Here is a 19,502-nt window from a genome sequence, read left to right on the forward strand (position 1 = left end):
ATGTCTCTAATTTTGATCAACATCTCCAGTTTTAGAGGAAATCTAACTTATGCACAGTGTACACACACAGCCAATTTTGAAAGACCATAATAGGAGCAGGTTTTTTCTGACTTGGGGCAATCATTTGTGCTCTGGAGTACATCCATTTCCTTTGGCTCTAATTGTTTTAGTTCACAGTTTCAAACATTTATGCTCATAAGTTACTTCAGTAGTTCTGAAGTCTGTATCAACAGAATGTATGAAAAAACAGATTCAAACTAGATTTGATTGTCTTCATTACTTGACTCTTTCTATGATGTTAAAAATGCTAAACTCAGCTACCATCAAAAGTACGCTCTCAACACACAATCTGTACTGTTATATATGTACACCAGTTTATTACTAAGTCAAGTCACATCATTTAATTTTGCAAACTATGAAAAATAAATTGCTCATGCTTTTTGGTCTCATCTGCCAGCATCCATCTATAATGTTACAATGTGATATAAAATCAAAGTGCCCTGATATAATCGAATGTACGCTAATGAATCACCATAACAATCTTCCTTATAAGAACTTAGTATTATATTCAAAATGAAATTTCATACAATGCTAAATCCCATTTTAAAACCACTTAGTCAAACTATAGGAATTAATTAAAACAACTCACCTTTTTAAAAAAAGAGATGACAGCTACAGACCTTAAGACATACAGAGTTTATTTTAATGGTAGCTCACCTTCTCTATTATAATCTTCTTTTGTGCAAGCATGCAACTATGTTCCTATCACTTGATAGTATCATGAATGTAATGGGTTGGACCCTCTTCAGTGTTGTCATCTGACTCATTAGGAATTAAAACCCCCTATGAACAAGTGAAATGTAATGTCCGACAATCTCCACATTGAATCAGGGGACACATGCTTATTCCCAGCAATATTAAGCCTAGCAAGTGGAGGAAGTACAGTTCTTAGCTAGATGCCCATAGAGGGCAATGGGCTAAGATATTTAGCCTGTGAATGAGGCTTGACTGGAACTTAGTGGTCATTCATTTGTTTGTGAAAGTTAGACTTCAGAGAGGATGTGTTAGGACCCTACAAATGGCACAAGTACTGTGCCTCAGAACTGATGGGAATGTCATCTTGGAACCAGGTGGTTGAGGTTTCTTACACCTTCCTCTGAATCATCTGGTGCTGACCATTAAACAGACCTCTAATCTGATCCAGTATAGCAGTCCTGTGTTCTGATGATACAAAGGTTTAAAAACTGCATTAAGTTTAATTCATTAAATCAAAAAATGTGTCCATACAATTAGGCATAAGAAAAAAAATATATAACTCTCCCTGAACTAAACCACTATGACACACGAACTCGGACACCATAGAAAAAATTAGGACTCAATTACATCTTTACATGTGTGATATGCAATGCTAAAAATCTAAGAGTCAACTCCAGTCCAAGGTTCGCTTCTGAAATATGTTGCATATAATGCAGGACTAAAATGTAGAATACTGAAAAAAATTAATTCTACTGTACTATCACACACGCAAAACTTAGTTGAGTAACAGACTGTTTAGCTTATTCTCACAGTAGGAACACATGCATTACAGCTAAATAAGTTTCTTTTAATACCAAAAAAAACCCAAAGGTATGCCTTCTTACTGAAAGATTAGCTAATATTGTTAAACACTGGCAAATAGAGAAAAAAAGATGTACCTTCTAGAATTATTGATTTGTTTCTTCTGTCTGTGATCCTCCACAAAGAAATTATAACAACCATATTTCTCCTGTGTGTGACACTGAAATCTATAATAAATCTTTAAGCAAAGCATTGGCTAACTTTTTTTTTTCATTCCAGGCCTACTGCTTTCCTTTATGTACACTTCTATCCCTCTAAAAGAAAAAGGTCATTTGGTGTGTCATTGGCCTGCATACAATCTCTTTCTGTTTAGAAGGAAAGGGAACAGCCAGTTGCAATCCACACAGGTCATTCATGCAGAACCACCCATACCTTTCAACCTGGGAAGTGCCACTCAAAGAACAAGTTATGTAATTGGTAAACCCAAAAAGGACTTTCATTGACTGGTATCATTGGTATCATTGATAATTTTGTCTCAACCTTATTTATGCTAAGAGGTATTTGTTCAATCTAGAAACATTACGAATGGCAGACACTATCCTCAGGCAGTGAAAACATTTAGAACAGCTTTGTCATTTATCAGTAGGACAGAGTCTGCTGTCTGGGAACCCTATTTTAAGACTGCACTAATTGTAAATGCACCTTTCTTTAAAACTCTCAGCAACAATTCTGCAAAAATACATTTAATCTAGATTTTTCAAGTAGCAATAAAGCCAAGTAACTATGAAAGACTACAAGACTCCCAACCCTTCTTCTCTCTATGCATTTCAGACTACAATCTCAGCACTTTAGCTCTGCATTTTGAAGTAGCAGAGATATTTAACCAACCACCTATAATGTAACAAATGTTCACCAACTTTCAGCTACAGCAACATCAGACACCAACATTTAATCACTATGCTATGCCAAAATGTTACTTTTCATGTTTTGTCAGTTTACTGAGAAGTAAAGGATGACAGTCATATTGAAGGGCATATTGCCCAACACTTCGCTAGCACATTTATTACTGGACAAATGAGGGCAACTTTTTTTCTTAATAGAACATTCACTCACTGCTCCTCAAACATTTTTGATAGCAGGCAATGGATTAAAGCAAAATGTTAACTTTCGTATAATGATTCAAGCTGTATGATGGGAATTTTAAAAAGGCTAGGTTTCTTAGTCAAAATAGTTAGGTATAATAGCTTACCAAATGGCACAACACTCGACTTTTCTACCTTCCCCTTCTTCATACATTCACTCTAAATTAACAATTTGAGAATAATACTGTAAATTGTACCAGACACCTTCAAACCAGAACACTCCACTCTAGACAAAAAACAAGGCTATGGGTATGTATGGAATGCATATTTTCTCATGGCCCAGTTGTTGATGTAAAATGAACAGGTAGATTAATGTATTAATGGGTGGTAAAATATGGTATGGTATGGTATGAAATTTACAAAAAGAGATTTAAAAATGTAATTTTCTAATGTATGACTATCAGTCAATATCTACTCCAATTCTCACTGCAGGCACTGTTCTTAATGAATAGATCCATCTTTACAAGGGGGAAGAGACTAATACTATATAACTGGGGAAAAAACAGCAGTAGAATTTTCCTCAATATACAAGTGGCCTACACCCTGCCTCCTGAGAATTTATAATATTAAAAGTAATAAAGTTCTTCTTTTAAAAAGAAAAAGGCAAGATTTTGCAGTGTAGTATACACAGAAGAAGAATAAAATAGGTGCACTTAATATGTCCCTTAAGATTAATCAGGTCATGTCTTGGGGCACAGAAGTCTTCAAAATAAACAATCACAGAAACACCTGTTACGGTTTGTTTCCATTTTGATGTGTGCTTTGACATAGTTAAGTAAACAACTGAAATGTTAGTGGCCCTTAACTTGTTTTGTTGAGACATGAAAACATGTCCTTATTTAACCTCAAGAAACCCAGAAGGACAAAAAGTCCCCTTACAATTCAGTAGGGGGAGGGGGGAGGGTTCTTAAAACCAGGTCAGCTTAGTACAGCATGAACAAAAGTAATATCTGCTCCTAGAAGTCCTAGGAAAAGAGATTCTGCAAGCGACAGGTAGGAAAAAATATATAAATTAATAAAAGGTAATTAACATTCCATATAATCTTTGAATAGATTATATGTATCAAAAGTATAGATGAAAGCCAGATTACTGAACCTCTTAAAAAAAAACCAACAACTTGCTTCCAAGACCCATTTTGCCTTTTTGCTTTTTACCTCAACGTATCTCCCTCAGCCTGATGCATGTTTTATTTTATGCCTCTAAACTTTTACTCACGTCTACTGAACTATTTTGTTATAGACCTAGCCATTCCTCTTCTAAAGTAAATAGATGAAAAACATCTGCTATAGTGAATTAGAAGTCTGTAGAAATGCCTTCCCCAAAACTGACACATCATATTTCACCCAGTCATATTGACACTAGCCCATCATGCTGCTAAATGCAAATTGTCCCAGTGACTAGACCACCTCATTACTTAGTTATTTCATGTACAGACAAGTATTGCTGCTAATGTATGTTATTTTCTATATATACCATGAGGTGAAGGTGTATATAGCCTACTTCTGCCTTCTGCTCCTTCTTCCCCTTTTCCTCACAAAAACATATATAATTTTGCAAACACAACCTTTTATAATATTACACAACAGCATGTGTCAGTGGTCAGCATGACAGAATGATTTCTCCCCTGGATACAGCTCATTGGCCAATTAGCTTGAGTATCCCCAAACATGCTGGGAGAAAGGACAAGACTCTTACTCTAGCAGTTCAGAGATTCAAGAACATGACAGGAAGGGTGATGGGAGTACAAACCAACCACAAAGTTGCCACTGTGCAGACAGACACAGAGGTTCCTAGGTCATCTCAGGATGGGGATGGATAGAGCACAATTAACATGGAATCTCTCCAACACACTCCAAACATCTTACAGAGGATAGAGGGGCTATACATTGAGACTTACTTGTCACTTTGATACAAGCCATGCCCTTACATTTTTCTTGGATTTTCTGCATCTATATTGATGATTTTCTTCTCCAAATTGGAATCCACAGTATCTCCTTTAATGCTCAGGATAAGTAAATAGCCTATCAGATTCTCTCTAGGCAAAGAATAAATTATCTAAAACCTAACTGGTTTGGGAAACCATACCAACAGATGTGAATCGCTTGGGGTATCATCTGGGAGCATTTCCCAGTGTGAGGCACTGAAAGCCCGAAAAGATTAATTCAGTACATGTTCAAATAGCAATTAACAGTTCAGAAGATGAACTACTTTGGTTGAGGTTTCAGCAACTGGCAGAGCAGATCAACAATTCTCTGTGCCACCTTTTCCCCTCACTTTGTGCTCAGTAAGATTACTCAAATGCAGATTCAGAAAAAACCACTCATGTTTTCTGAATCAAAATCTACTACTCTTAAAAATAATGCTGATTTAAAACAACCTTCTCACCCTGCGAACAAATTATGCAGTCTCTTAAAAAAAGTCAACAGATGTGAAAGGATGTTTCTTAAAAACCACACAAAAAAAACAAAAATCCAGAACAATGACTATACAGTATCTCGTCACACCCAGAAGAACTATCTACCAGCAAAACTATTAAAACCAATAGGAGTAGTTCAGTCAATTGGACCAGACATCAAGGATTTGCACTTACTAGTTGGCACATCACATCTTAATTTTAACCAGGAAATCTATGTGAGATGAGAGTTTTGCTTTTTAGAGCCATACAGTTTAGAGGTGTTGTATTTACTTATTCCTTAATTAGTCCAAATAATGTATGTAAACATAAATAACTGAATTAATTTTAGCCAGCCTGCTATGAGCGCTTAAATATCTCTTTTTTCTAGGGAATGCCAGATAATTTCTGCAAAAGGAAACTTAAGAATTTTAATTTTTTGTAAACTATAAGAAAAGGAAAGCAGGGGTTTCCTCAACAAATGCTTTTTATTTTATAAAAGCAAACTATTCAAAAGTAACACTTCAACTGAAATTATAAAGAATTTGAATGAAATCCCTATGTCTAATCAGGACTCTTAGTTTCTATGAAAATAAAATATTTTTCTTCATATTTGAAGAGGACTTGTTTGTCAAACATTTTTACAAAGCTATTTAAAAATTTACTTTTTAACAATATTTACTTTTACTTTTAACAAAAATATTTACTTTTACTTTTAACAAAATTTACTTTTTAACAATATTTCCAGTTGGAAATAGGTCAATGGAGGGATGATAGGAGTTGCTATAGGGAACTTTCTGGGTGTCTGGCTGGTGAGTCTTGCCCACATGCTCAGGGTTTAGCTGATCGCCATATTTGGGGTCAGGAAGGAATTTTCCTCCAGGGTAGATTGGCAGAGGCCCTGGAGGTTTTTCGCCTTCCTCTGTAGCATTGGGCACAGATCACAGCTGAAGGACTCTCTGCATGTTGGGGCCTTCAAAGTATTGGAAGGCTTCAATATCTGAGACATAGGTGAGAGGATTATTCTAAGAGGGGTGGGCGAGATTCTGTGGCCTGCACGGTGCAGGGGGTCAGACTAGATGATCATAATGGTCCCTTCTGACCTTAAAGTCTATGAGTATGAGTCTATGAGAATATCTGACAAACTACTAATCCCCTGCTGCGGTGCATATAAAAACACCGTCAAAGCTTTCACAAAACAAAAAAACCCTTAGTTTTTGAAGGTCATAAAATGTGTTTATTAATACAGTACTTCACAAAGAGGCACTTTCCCTCATATTCTGTCCTATTAAAAGTTTTGGTAAGCATCAATTTAAATTAACACATTTGCTATCAGAAATCACAGTAGCACTTTCAGTTATAATCCAATGTCCTCTGGATTGTTCACTTCTAGAGAGAAGATAATTGCTGAGTTGTTGCTTCTGTTTGTTTTTTCCATGCCTTAGAAAGGATGCGTCATGGAAGACAGATAGAGCAGTGAACATATAGAAATATGTTCTGAAACTCTGTTTATACTGCTCAATCTGATTTAGGTTTAGAGATACATTGCTTCTTAGTAGGGCTGTCAAATGAATAATTGGGTTTCATTTTTTAAACTGAGCTGTTAAACAATAAAATACCATTTATTGTAAATATGTTAGATATTTTCTGTATTTTCAAATGCATTTATTTCACTTACACAGAATACCAAGTGTACAATGCACATTATTTTTTGTAAATATTTGCACAGTAAACCATGAACAAAAGATAGTATTTTTCAGTTCACCTCATACAAGTGCAATAGTGCAATTTCTTTATCATGAAAGTTGAACTTACAAATGTAGATGTACAAAAAACTGCATTAAAAAGAATACAATGTAGAACTTTTAAGAGTTTACAAATCCACTCAGCTCTACTACTATTCTGCCATACAACTTCGATAACATTGGCAGGAGATACTGCTGTCTGCTTATTTACAATGTCACCAGAAAGTGAGAATAGGAATTCGCTTGGCACTTGTGTAGCTAGCGTTGCAAAATATTTACATCCCAGATGTGCTAAAGATTCATACGTCCCTTCATGCTTCAACCTCCATTCCAGAGGACATGCTTCCAGGCTGATAATGGGCTTTTCTAGATAACAATCTGAAGTAGCATAGACTGACATACATGTTCATTTTCATCATTTGAACCAGATGCCATTAGCAGAAGGTTGATTTTCTTGTTTGGTGGTTCAGGTTCCACAGTTTCTAAAACAGCATGTTGCTCTTTTAAGACTTCTGAAAGCATGCGCCACACTTCAGTCCCTCAAGATTTTGGACAACTCTTCATATTATTAAACACTGGCTTGCAAGCTATAGCCATTTTCAGAAATCTCATATTACTACCTTCTTTGCATTTTGTCAAATCTGCTGTGAAAGCATTCTTAAAACAACCATGTGCTGGGCCATCATCCGAGATCACGATAACATGAAATATATGGCAGAAAGTGGGTAAAACAGAGCAGGAGATATGTCATCTTCCCCCCAAGGACTTTAGTCACAAATGTAATTAACTCATTTTTTTTAAATGAGCATCATCAGCATGGATGCACATCCTCAGGAATTTAGGCCAAAGCATAAAGGGGCATGTGAATGTATCTGACAGTAAATAGCTTGCAATGCCAGCCAAAAAATGCCATGTGAACGTCTGTTCTCACATCCTGGTGACATTGTAAATAAGAAGCAGGTAAAGGTATCTTCCATCAATGTCAACAACTTGCTTGCCCCAGCAACTGATAGAACAAGTAGTATTTGAGTGGACTTGAAGACATTGTTTCAGCTTTGAGTGCAGTTACATTACCAAAAAACTCTACATTTCTAAGCTGCTCTTTCACAATAAAGGGATTACACTATAGCACTTGCATGAGGAAAACTGAAAAATACTATTTCTTTTATCATTTTTGCAGTGCATGTATTTGTAACCAAAAATAGAAAGTGAGCAATGTACATTTTTTATTTGGTCCTATAACTGAAATCATTATTGAAAATGTAGGAAAACATCCAATGATATTTAATTTCAGTTGGTATTCTCATTGTGTAACAGTGTGATTAATCACTACTAATCTGAGTTAATTGCATGAGTTAACTGATTATTTAAGAGCCCTATTTCTTATCCTTTATACATTCCACTAGGCCTTTCCCAACCAACATCAGTACATTTGTCACTGAACCCTACAGTAAAGAGACTGAATCTCAGTTCCTGAGCAAAAAAGCACAAGTTAAAAACATGGTGTTAAGTAGCCCACTAGCAGACACCATAAGCCCCACATTAACATTTTGAAACTCACTGTAGTTAGGAACGATTGGAACTACAGAGCACTGGTGGTGAAATCATTTGCACAACATTCAGCGCAGTACAATATAAACAAAGATGAATGGAAACACATTCCATGCAAAGAACATGCTTTTTTTTTATAAAGACGAATATGGCAATCAAGATGACAAACCAAGAGAAGAAATCTATATTGACACTACCACCGCATCATCCTGAAAGCCAGAGTTAGAGTCCCCTCCCAGTTTCCACCCATTTGAAATACGAATGTTTTGCCCTCATGTAGGCATCAGTTCCTAGCAGTGACGTCTAAGTCCTTCTTCATCACAGGCTCTTTTTAAAGATTTGTATTTCATACTTATTGACACCTAGAATAAAGTACTGGTGTACAGTCTGGGAGGACCTACAAATTTTGCAATGGATAACAGGGATGTGGAACTGTTAATCAAGCCAAGTTACCGGTATAAATGCCGCATAAACAGAAAGTAAAGAGCAAAAGGAAATTCTTTCCAGTTTTATTTTTCCCATTCAAGTTCAAGAAAATTCCCATCAAGTTAATATCTAGAAACTCACCACTTAATGCAAGGAACAAAATATTGACTTCAGGATGTTAGATAGTCTAATAGACTGTTTCTGAGTAAGCTAACAAATTCATCTGCTGAACCAATACACTGGCTCTCTGCCAGTTTTCAGAGAAATACAGTATCAGGATAATGACTTTCTTCAGAGAGGTAACAAAATCCCAGTGCATACATGTTCTTAGCTGAGTTTCATAAAGGCGTGTTAATTATTTTGCTCATTGCGTGAACAGCCTCTGAACACATTACCCCTTTACCTTTTAACTGCCACCCTGCCACACACAGAATGCAAGAGAAAATTTAAACTGAGGTCTTATGTATTTGGTTAAGTATTACATTCTCCAGTGCACAGTCTTCCTTTTTTGGTCAATGTTTCTGTCACCTGTGTTACCATCTACCCATTCTTTTTCAGGGGACAGGGCTGAGTCATATACCACAGTTTATATTTCTGAAGGGATTAAAAATTATTCTTAACTTTAAAAAAATTAGCAAGATCTAGTAGCATGCAAACTGTTGCTTAGTATTTATCTACTTACTTCCTTGTAGCTTCAAATATAGTTGTATTACCCTTATTTTCAAGATGGTAGGAAGACATTAAGTGACTTACCTCAAAGTCCACAAATCAGTGGCAGGACTGACTATAGAACTCAAATTCCTGATTCCCAGATCGCATTCTCTATAGCAATGAGACATCAAGCTGCTGTAAACTGAATGCACTTAAAACAATTCCAAGTGGCAAAGGCTGCACGCCATATCCTTTAGAACCAATAAAAGTGGGCTAGCTGATATTATAAACAACCAGAGACACTACAGATAAGAGACTGGATTTCTTTTTCTCCTTACTATGTCATCCCTCTCCCAACACACACACTTTCCACTCTTCCACTTGGCCAATTAAAATGGACAGGTCATTTTCACATTTTTGTCAGTTTCTAAAGTTTTTACATGTTATTTCTTTTATTTTAGTTACAAAAAAAACACCAAGTTATAAGAACGTCCTGCTTTCAAGAAAGCAGATCAGTGCCCCCAAGGTTTAACTGTCCTACTTTTACACAAACAAAACTTTGGAGGTAACAAGCACAAAATAAAGACAAATTGGGATCTCAATCTGTGAGCAAAGAGTAGGTGTGGCCCTGAAAGCTCTGCAATTAAAAGCAATGAAGCAGTTTCCTTCCATATAAAAGTGCTGTGTACTGTTAGGACTTGAATCTGCTATATACCTTTAATATAATCCCCACTAAAGGCAGGCCTTTAACTCAGCTCTCGTGTTCTTTTCCAGAGGAATGCATTTCATTTTGGGATATTACGCTTTTAAAAGAATATTGCAGTATTTCAGGGTGAAGAACATAATGAACAATTAGTGAAGAGACAAGCATGTCATATACATAACTCTCCCCTTTTATGATTATTTCTGTGTCAAGAGAAGGAAACCAACCTTTGGGTTGGTAAAAACAACTGTCATTCTGTGCTCCTGCCTCTGTATCAGGTGCCAGACAAGAGCTGATCAGTCAGGGGGACTAAGAGGGGCTGAGCTCTCAGACCCAGTGCAAGCTGGACCTGAACTGGGCTTCTTGCCCACCTGGCCCCTCTGACAGCAAGTTGAGGTTCCCCCTAGTCCTGCAGCCCCTTAGCAGCAAGAACAGACTCTGCCAGCCAGTAGAATAAAGAGGGTTTATTGCTTCTCCAGGATACAGCATAGCACAGACGTGATGCGCTTACAGGAGTCTTGGCCAGGATGCCTCAGACCCCTTGGGATAGGGGTCCATTGCCTCCCCTAGATCCTCAGTCCTCAGCTTAGGCTGTTTCCTTCATGTTTCCCAGCCAGCAACTGCCTCGCTCCCATACCCTACCCCAAAACAGGAGTTCGTCTCCACTTCCCTTCCTTTGTCTCTCCCCTGTAGAAAGAGCCTTGTTATGTGGTCAGGCTGGTCCTAGGTGTCTGGGCTAATACACATGTGGGTGAGTCAGTGAGAATCACACATCATAGCGCAGGGGGACACCAGGTTACAGAGCAGACAGCACCCCCACTACGTCACAACCCCTAATACTCTTTAAATGCAGACCCACAGTGGGGGTAAGTCCCAGACTCAGTGCAAGCCAGAACTGAGCAGGATTGCTTGCTGGACTGCTAAAAAGTTTACTGGAAAGTGGAGGAAGGGGAAGAGGTTGCATGAGTCTATAGCATTAACCTTTAAGCTTTTGCTTATCAGTTAATAGGTCAATTGACTACACTATTACATCCCCACTTGTATCTATACTAAATAGCAGGATGTGCTTTTTACAATTTCTCACTAGCAGTGAACTTGAACAAGATTAAAATTGTTAAAAAAGGTTGTCCATTCTTTGACTTGTGGTCTCCAAAACTTGTTAAAAACTCAAGTCCCAGTCCTGCATGTATTGCGTAGATACAAAGTTAAGCATGTTTGCAGGACTGGGACCTAACCCATGCCAGGAATGAGAAAAATGGGTAACTATCGGACCAAAGTCCAAGTCCAGACACAGATCACCTAAAGCCAAAGAAGTGAATCAGTCTTACTCTCATATATGTATCATATTTTGTTATGATTTGAAGTATGGTCATTAGACTGAAGGAAGATTTCCACAAGTGTTGTGCTTCGTCTGCTTATCAGGTGATCAATACAATGACAAATTTGAGTTTTAGATATAACAGCAATTTTTTTTGCAAAAGTTTGCACACCATCTCACCCATCCTTCTTCTATTTCTGTAACCCAAAATACAGAACTAAGACAATTAAGATAGGCATTACAGGTAGTCCCCGGGGTTACGTACAAGATAGGGACTGTAGGTTTGTTCTTAAGTTGAATTTGTATGTAAGTCGGAACTGGTACATATTGTAGGGGAAACTCTAGCCAAACATTTCTCCAGAGCTCAGTTTTATTCTCCCACACCTCACTTCCCTCAGTCCTTTATTCTCAAGCTGAGGTGTCTGCTGAGAAAAGCCGCTCCGCGTCTCCCTGGTCTGCTGGGGGGGGGCACTAGCTTCACGTCTCCCTGGTCTGCTGGGGGGAAGCAGCTAGTGCGGGGTTGCCTCACCCCGTTTGTAAGTAGGGATCCGATGTAAGTCGGATCGTTGTAACCCGGGGACTGCCTGTACTTCCACTTGCACAGGTGCAAAGCATTTTAACAGCCTACTAATAGCTATTATTTAAAAATGTTTAAGGAGAAGAGCATGTCATGTTTATGCCATATCATATTAAAAAATCTGATGAAATTGGATGACAATTGACTTGTGTCCTCAGAATTATTTGAAACAAAAGATAGGACTGTGAATCGCTTTAAAGACTAACAAGATGGTTTATTAGGTGATGAGCTCTAATAAACCATCTTGTTAGTCTTTAAAGTGCTGCATAGTCCTGTCTTTTATTTCAGCCAGACCAGACTAACACGGCTACATCTCTATTACTATTCTAAAGAATTATTTGTCTCTACTAGACCTACTAAACTGAACATCAGAAGACCAACCGTCACAGCAGTGAAGATAGGCTTCTCTGAGCCACTGTTGTTCCCATTTTACCAAAGTCAGATGATGTACAGTTAAGCAGGTTCTAAACTTAAAGTCATAGCAAATAAAATAAAACCAGACATGTTTATTCTAGTAACTAAAAGAGGGCAGTAGCAAGCGGAACACACAAATTTCTCCATCAATGAAAAAGTCCCTGTATTGTAGTACATAGTTAACTTTTAGAACAATTAACATGCCTATCTTCATTACAGTTAAACTAGGTTCTGAAATTTTAATTTTAGATTTGTTACTGAGCATGCTAGAACCATCCAATGCAGATTACTGCTGTCAAAAGCTGTGTATCACCACCACAATCAGGCATCCACAAATTCCTACACAAATAAATTGAATTTGCAGTGTTCTGAAGGTCAGCAAACTTGGACTATTTTGGACCATAGAGAGTGGGAAGGAAGCAAATTTCATCATAGGAAACTGTAGCTGAAATGTTTTCACAGATTGCAACTGTGCCAATATTACACATGGTAAGAAGGATGTTTCAAAATGTTGTTTAAACGATTTATTAACTTAATAAATACTGGTGTTGCTAGAAAAGAATTTGTCTCCAATTCTCTACTTAGCTTAACTTGCAATTTGACTTAGCATGAGGGGGAAAAACCCTAAAAGCTAAATTCTTAGTTCAATGTGCTCCAAAAATGAATTCTGAGATAATGTATTATTTGAACACCTAGTTCTCTATTCACTGCTCTAGCACTTTGTCCTGTAGTGGTTACCTTTCCTTGCTGAAAGGGTTTGCCACTGTCAAGCCACAGTACTAATACATTAAAGCACAGTATATATAATTTTATGGGGTATATTGCTCTTCAGCTAGGACGCTTCATGCCAGTGATAAGAGAGAAACCACCAAATTGAAAAAATAATGGCATTAAATAAGACTCATTTAGAAAGATCATTGTTTTGGCCCCACGGGTTTAGCTGATTTCAAGATAAAAGCTATTCAATTTCACTGTAAACAAGTGACCAAATAATAATAAAAAACATGCAATGGCCCAATTCTGCTCCCAAATTTACTCAGGAAAATTCAAGTAAGTGGAAGTTGTGATGGAATGCCTGGGAGCAGAACTGGACCCTGAGTGCTGAGATTCTCATGCTATCCTCTGTGATATGAGGATAGAAGGAGAAACTGAAATGATAAAAATATGCTTAGCTCAGGGTTTAAAACTAATAAAAGAAAGTTCTTCTTCACACAGCATGTAGTCAACCTGTGGAACTCCTTGCCAGAGGAGGCTGTGAAGGCTAGGACTAGAACAGAGTTTAAAGAGAAGCTAGATAATTTCATGGAGGTTAGGTCCATAAAAGGCTATTAGCCAGGGGATAAAATGGTGTTCCCTGGCCTCTGTTTGTCAGAGGCTGGAGCAGGATGGCAGGAGACAAATAGCTTGATCACTGTCTTCGGTCCGCTCTCTCTGGGGCACCTGGTGCTGGCCACTGTCGGCAGACAGCCTACTGGACTAGATGGACCTTTGGTCTGACCCAGTACAGCCGTTCTTATGGTCTAACTTTTACACCAGGTGACTGGGTAATAGACAAAGAAATAAAGGTGGGTCCTAAATGTAATTAAGACAGATGAGATCTGTGTATGTAATCAACAAAATAAGTTATAAGAAAACATACATAATTAAAATCTGCTTACACTTGTACAGTTCATGCCTGTATTGTGAAGAATTTGTGAAGTTGTAACCAGCTTCAGATTTAAAGATGTAAATAATCAATTTGTGATTGAAGGCAATACTATTTAGTGTTCACTTGACATTTGAAAGCATATTGGTAAAGGTGATTTTATTGCAAATATCAGATAATTATAATATATTCAAACTAATGACATTCTGTGATCAGAAGCTGAGTTTTATTTAGAAAGTGAAACAGCAATGGGACATTCCAAGAACGTTCTCAGGATAAACGATGTCATTTGCACTGGTTCTGACTGTAGACAGTATCATTCAAAAATTAAGATTTAACCTTTTTTTAAAAAGGCAATACACATTACTGAGGAGATAACTTACAAACATTCAATTTCCTGGCTTTGTGACATTAGGATTTATCAAACAGAATACCAGTAACACACACTAGTCATAGTTCCCAGCTACCTTCACATGCCATACAATATCCAAAATAGAAAGCTTTCATAGGGTAAGAAACTTTAAAAGGTGATCAGAAAACAATCCAATCAATTACAGGCAGTCCCCGGGTTACGTACAAGATAGGGACTGTAGGTTTGTTCTTAAGTTGAATCTGTATGTAAGTCGGAACTGGCATCAGCCGCTGCTGAAACTGATCAGTTTCAACAGCCGCTGAATCTGGACACCAGTTCCACTTACATACAGATTCAAGGTAAGAACACCAGGCGTCCCCAAGTCAGCTGCTGCTGAAACTGATCAGCAGCTGATTCCAGGAAGCCCAGGGCAGAGCAACTCTGCCTAGGGCTTCCTGTAGCCAGCCGCTGGTCAGTTTCAGCAGCGGCTGACTTTGGGACGCCTGGGGCAGAGCAGCTGAGGTGCTGCCGGGTTGGTCCAGTAGCGCCAAGGAGCGGTGCTGCGGGACCAACCGGCAGTGCCCCACCTGCTCTACCACAGGCCCCCAGCTTTGCTCCACGTCTCCCTGGTCTGCTGGGGGGGCACTAGCTGCGTCCCCCCCCAGCAGACCAGGGAGATGTGGAGCAAAGCTGCGGAGGACCCGGGCCGAACCGTGGCGCTTCCAGATCAGCACCACGGTCCGGCCCGGGTCCTCCGCGGCTTTGCTCAGCGTCTCCCTGGTCTGCAGACCAGGGAGACGCTGAGCAAAGCCACGGAGGACCCGGGCGGACCCGCGGCTTCCAGATCAGCTGAAAGCGCTGCGGGTCCGGCCCGGGTCCTCCGCCGCTCTGCTCAGCGTCTCCCTGGTCTGCAGACCAGGGAGACGCTGAATAAAGCGGCGGAGCACCCGGGGCCGGACCCGCGGCCGCTTCCAGATCAGCTGGAAGTGGCGCGGGTCCGGCCGGGTGCTCCGCCGTTTTGTTCAGCGTCTCCCTGGTCTGCAGACTAGGGAGACGCTGAACAGAGCGGCGGAGCACCCGGCAGGACCCACACCGCTTCCAGCTGATCTGGAAGCGGCTGCGGGTCCGGCCCCCGGTGCTCCACCGCTTTGCTCCCGCCTCCCTGGTCTGCTGGCTCCGCCAGCAGACCAGGGAGACGGGGAGCAGCTTTTCTCGCCCCGGAGAAGGCGGGTGGCGGGACCAGGCGTCCCGCTGCTCTAGTTCTCCGGGGCGAGAAATCCCCGTTCGTAACTGCGGATCCGACATAAGTCGGATCCGCGTAACTCGGGGACTGCCTGTATATTCAAGAGTCCCTTTAAATTCTGCTTCACTCCCAGTGATTCTGTGTCAGTTTCATGCAATTTGGTCCAGACATACATTATATACCTATATTCTCATAGGTAATTATAGCCATGAGAATAATCACTACCTTAAAATCATCTTACCTCAAGGTTAAGCTCTGCTACTATAATTTGCAGTATAGTGCTTTAGAGCTGCTGTTCAGTACAGACAAAAGGCAGACTGCTTAGAACACCTGCCTATAGTTTAATAAAAACTGCCCCCCCAAAGAAAAGCATTTCCCATGTAAATCTCAGATAAAAGGAAAAGTGGCACATCCCTTCTTAAATTCTATATTCACGTTTGTTGAAGAGATTCAAAATTAATCACAACAATACCGCTTCTCCTTCTTTTCCCCAAGGATATTTACTACTTTATTTCCATCTAGTTTCAGTGTTTTACAACCATTCAATGAATATTTTTAATTCAAAATTTTTTAGATTCTTCATTTTGCTGTTCAAAGAGAGGGAGAGATTAAATTTTTTATTTCATTAAGATTATAGAAATGTGACCAGGGACAAACACAGAACATTGCTTTACTTGAAAATACCCACTCGCTTATTTGGAAAGGAAGGGCATTCCATTTACATGCCACTCATAATTGAGAAGTAACATTATACATAATGCACAAACTTTCCACATTTTGGAGTGAAAAAGTATTATGTCATACAAGCATTCAAATGGACTACAATACTAAATCTGGCTTCACTCAAAACACACTGAATGATCCATGGACAGGCAGAACTGGAAATGACTTACCCTGAACAAGAATGAAATTACAATGTTGAAACTATAAAAGATCCCGGTTGGAAGACCACTCTTTACCACAAGGCTAAAGTCTTGCATGAAGACCGGGCTTCTTTGCTAGGTGAGCACAGGGCTGTTTTTTAAGCAGATATGCATCACAAAATAACAGTCATGGCAAGAGTCTCACTTTATTTGTAGATGAGGAGAAGACTAAGATAAATGCTGGAATTCCCTGTGTAACTATCCTGTTCATCCTTTCTTCCTCAATTACAATGGATTTTTCCTTTTTACAACAAAACATCTCTAACCCTATTCTACCTCTACTATTATACACCCACCTGATTGATTCTTGCCACATAAAAATGGAGATTCTCTATAAAGGCCTACCAAACCAACATAGTTTATAATAAACCTACTATTGGCCTGAGTGATAGCCTTTTCTGACAGCATCTCCCCTATCTTTCTTCTAAGAGTACCATTAGCTCTCAAAAACACAAGCTTCCAACAAACTCCATTCTCAGAACATAAAGTTGGTTCACAAAGCATGCTTTGGAGTGGGAGCACTGTACCATGTATAAAACAGGAAAGCTGGAACAGAAGTTCAAATACAAGTTAGTTATTCCAGTCTTACACAATAATTAGCTCTGTAGAACTAAATTAAAAAGAAAGGTAGATGCTTAGTTTAATATGAATCTGTTCCACTATTCTCCTAAGAGGGCTGCAGGGCTCACACTATGGATAAACAGACTTCGCAAGAATATGTTTGCTCAACCGCAAACTTCAGTTACAACAAAAGTGATTTATCCCAGGGAGTTCTCCCAAGATAGAAACAGCCAGATGCAAGAACTCCTCTCCGTCCCAAGCTTCAGAACGGAAAATGGAAACCCTCCAGGCAGTGTTCATGGAATTTTTGAGAGAAATGCTTTAAAAGTCCAAAAAACAACATAACATACATCAGATTAGGAAGGACATAAAGATAACTGATCTTCCAGGAGATGCAATAACCTCAGTAAACCTGCACAAAATGATCCCAAACTACTAGTATCAAAATAAAAGGTGAAGATGAAGCCAGTCAATATTTTCAACTACAAAATTGCTAACGGTTATAATGAATACAAAGGGCAGCTGTAGACATACAAAAAAGGCCTAGAATAAAACAGGCAAAGAGTATAATACCGAAAAGGATGTTTATGCCAAAAACTTATTCCAGAACAGGTTGGCTCTTAGAAAAGAATCCCACCACCCCATGAAGAGGAGGGTATTTTTCCAGCCAGAGAGTGGACACGGATTAAAGCAGTTTACAGAAGAGCGGGCACTTGCCAGCCCCTGGTGTGGGTGCAGGATGCACTGGCCGGAGGGTGACATACCCACAGCCATTACAGGGCCAGTCCACGCCCTCAGGTGCAAGGAACACGGGACCGACTCACGGCCCGCCCCAAAAGCGGCTCAGCAGGAAACGCCTCAGCACAGCAGGGGAGGGGCAGAGCCAGGCACCTGGCGGGGGGGCGGGCAGAGCAGGTAGGTCCCAGGGGAAGGGCCAAGCCCGCCCGGCCCCCCATGAAAATGGGGCGGGGCAGGTCCTGGCCCGGTGGGGGGAGGGGGGCACCCCAAGGGGCCGGGACATGGCGGGGGAGGGGCAATAGCAGCCGGGCCCAAGGGGGGAGGCGGGACAGCAGGGCCCAGCCGGGGGTGCGGGGGGCCCCAGGGAGGAGGACCGGCCCGGGGGTTGCAGGGCGGGGGGGGGGGGGCAGTGTGAGGGGCGGGGCCCGGACTCACCGGGGCGCACGGTCTTGAGGCGCACGGGCTCCCTGAAGTGGCGGATGACGGCCAGCGTGTCGCGGTGGGTGAGGCCGCTCACGGGGGTGCCGTTCACCTCGAGCAGCACGTCCCCGGGGCCGGGCGGCTTGCCGGAGAGCAGCGCGGGGCCGGGCCCCCCCGGCGGCAGGCGGCCCCCCAGGTAGGGGAACTCGCCGTGCTCGGCGCCGCCCCGCAGCAGCTCGGGCGCGGGCTCGGGCGGGCCCCAGGACACGGCGCACTCCTGCACCTTGCTCAGCCAGTGCCGCCGCCTGCGCAGCGTCTTCGACATGCCGCACCATGGGGGGGGCGCCCGCCCGCTCGCCTCACAGGCCGCTCGCGCCCAGCCCGCGCGCTGCGAACGCGGCCGCCGCTGCCTGCCGACTGGCGCCCGCCCCTCCCGCCGGGCCCCGCCCCCCGGCTCCGCCGCCACGTCACAGGGGGCGGCGCCTCACCCACGGTCTGGTCCCCCACCCACAGTGCACGTGGCTGGCCCTGGGCTGTCGCTGTGCCTGCCCGGCCCCACAGGGGGCAGCACTCCCCCCAGGGCAAGCCGCGGGATCCCACCCCTCCCCGGCCCGCTGAGCAGCAATGGATGAGCTGCGCGTTGGGCATCCCACACCCCTGGTCCCCCATGTGCTAATGACACCAGGCCCTGGGGGAAAAGCTTCACTGGACTCGGACAGATCAGTTACTAGTTTGCCCTTATCCTCTAGGCCAGCCCCCTTCTCAGAAAGGGAAGTGAGGCTAGCAGAGAATGATGAATTCTTAAAGTGATGTTCGCTGTTACCTGTATAATCCCAGGGGCTAGTAGGCACTTACCACATAATTGTTTAATAAATTTGTTCCAGCTATACAAGTTGGGCTGGCCACTCTAAAATTCTCCATGTCCTCCTCTGTCTCTCTTTGTTAAAGATAGGTACTATATTTGTTCTTCTCCAATCCCATAGGACCTTATCCATTCTTCATAACTTCTCAAAGATAATCACAAACAATTCCAAGATTGCTTCTGCTAGTTTCCTACTTGAATGTTCTCCGGCCAAATTGAAAACATCGTGCTGTTCTTGCATCTTTGCCCAATAGCAGAATTTCTTTAGTACCTAGCCCTTT

The 19,502-nt window shown here is 41.2% G+C and overlaps 1 protein-coding gene across 4 annotated transcripts in view; it reads right to left on the reverse strand.

Annotated features, from left to right (window-relative positions):
* MAGI3 (membrane associated guanylate kinase, WW and PDZ domain containing 3) overlaps positions 1-18,797 on the reverse strand; it is a 200,100-nt gene extending 181,303 nt beyond the window's left edge. For all 4 annotated transcript variants that reach the window (XM_075910273.1, XM_075910272.1, XM_075910271.1 and 1 more), the window contains exon 1: positions 18,375-18,797. In XM_075910273.1, the coding sequence (XP_075766388.1) occupies positions 18,375-18,684 (310 nt within the window). In that variant the 5' untranslated portion in view covers positions 18,685-18,797. The remainder of the gene's footprint in view (positions 1-18,374) is intronic.
* Positions 18,798-19,502: the final 705 nt, after the last annotated feature.

The sequence above is a fragment of the Pelodiscus sinensis genome, chromosome 27, assembly GCF_049634645.1.
Source record: "Pelodiscus sinensis isolate JC-2024 chromosome 27, ASM4963464v1, whole genome shotgun sequence".
NCBI classification, from domain to species: Eukaryota; Metazoa; Chordata; order Testudines; family Trionychidae; genus Pelodiscus; species Pelodiscus sinensis.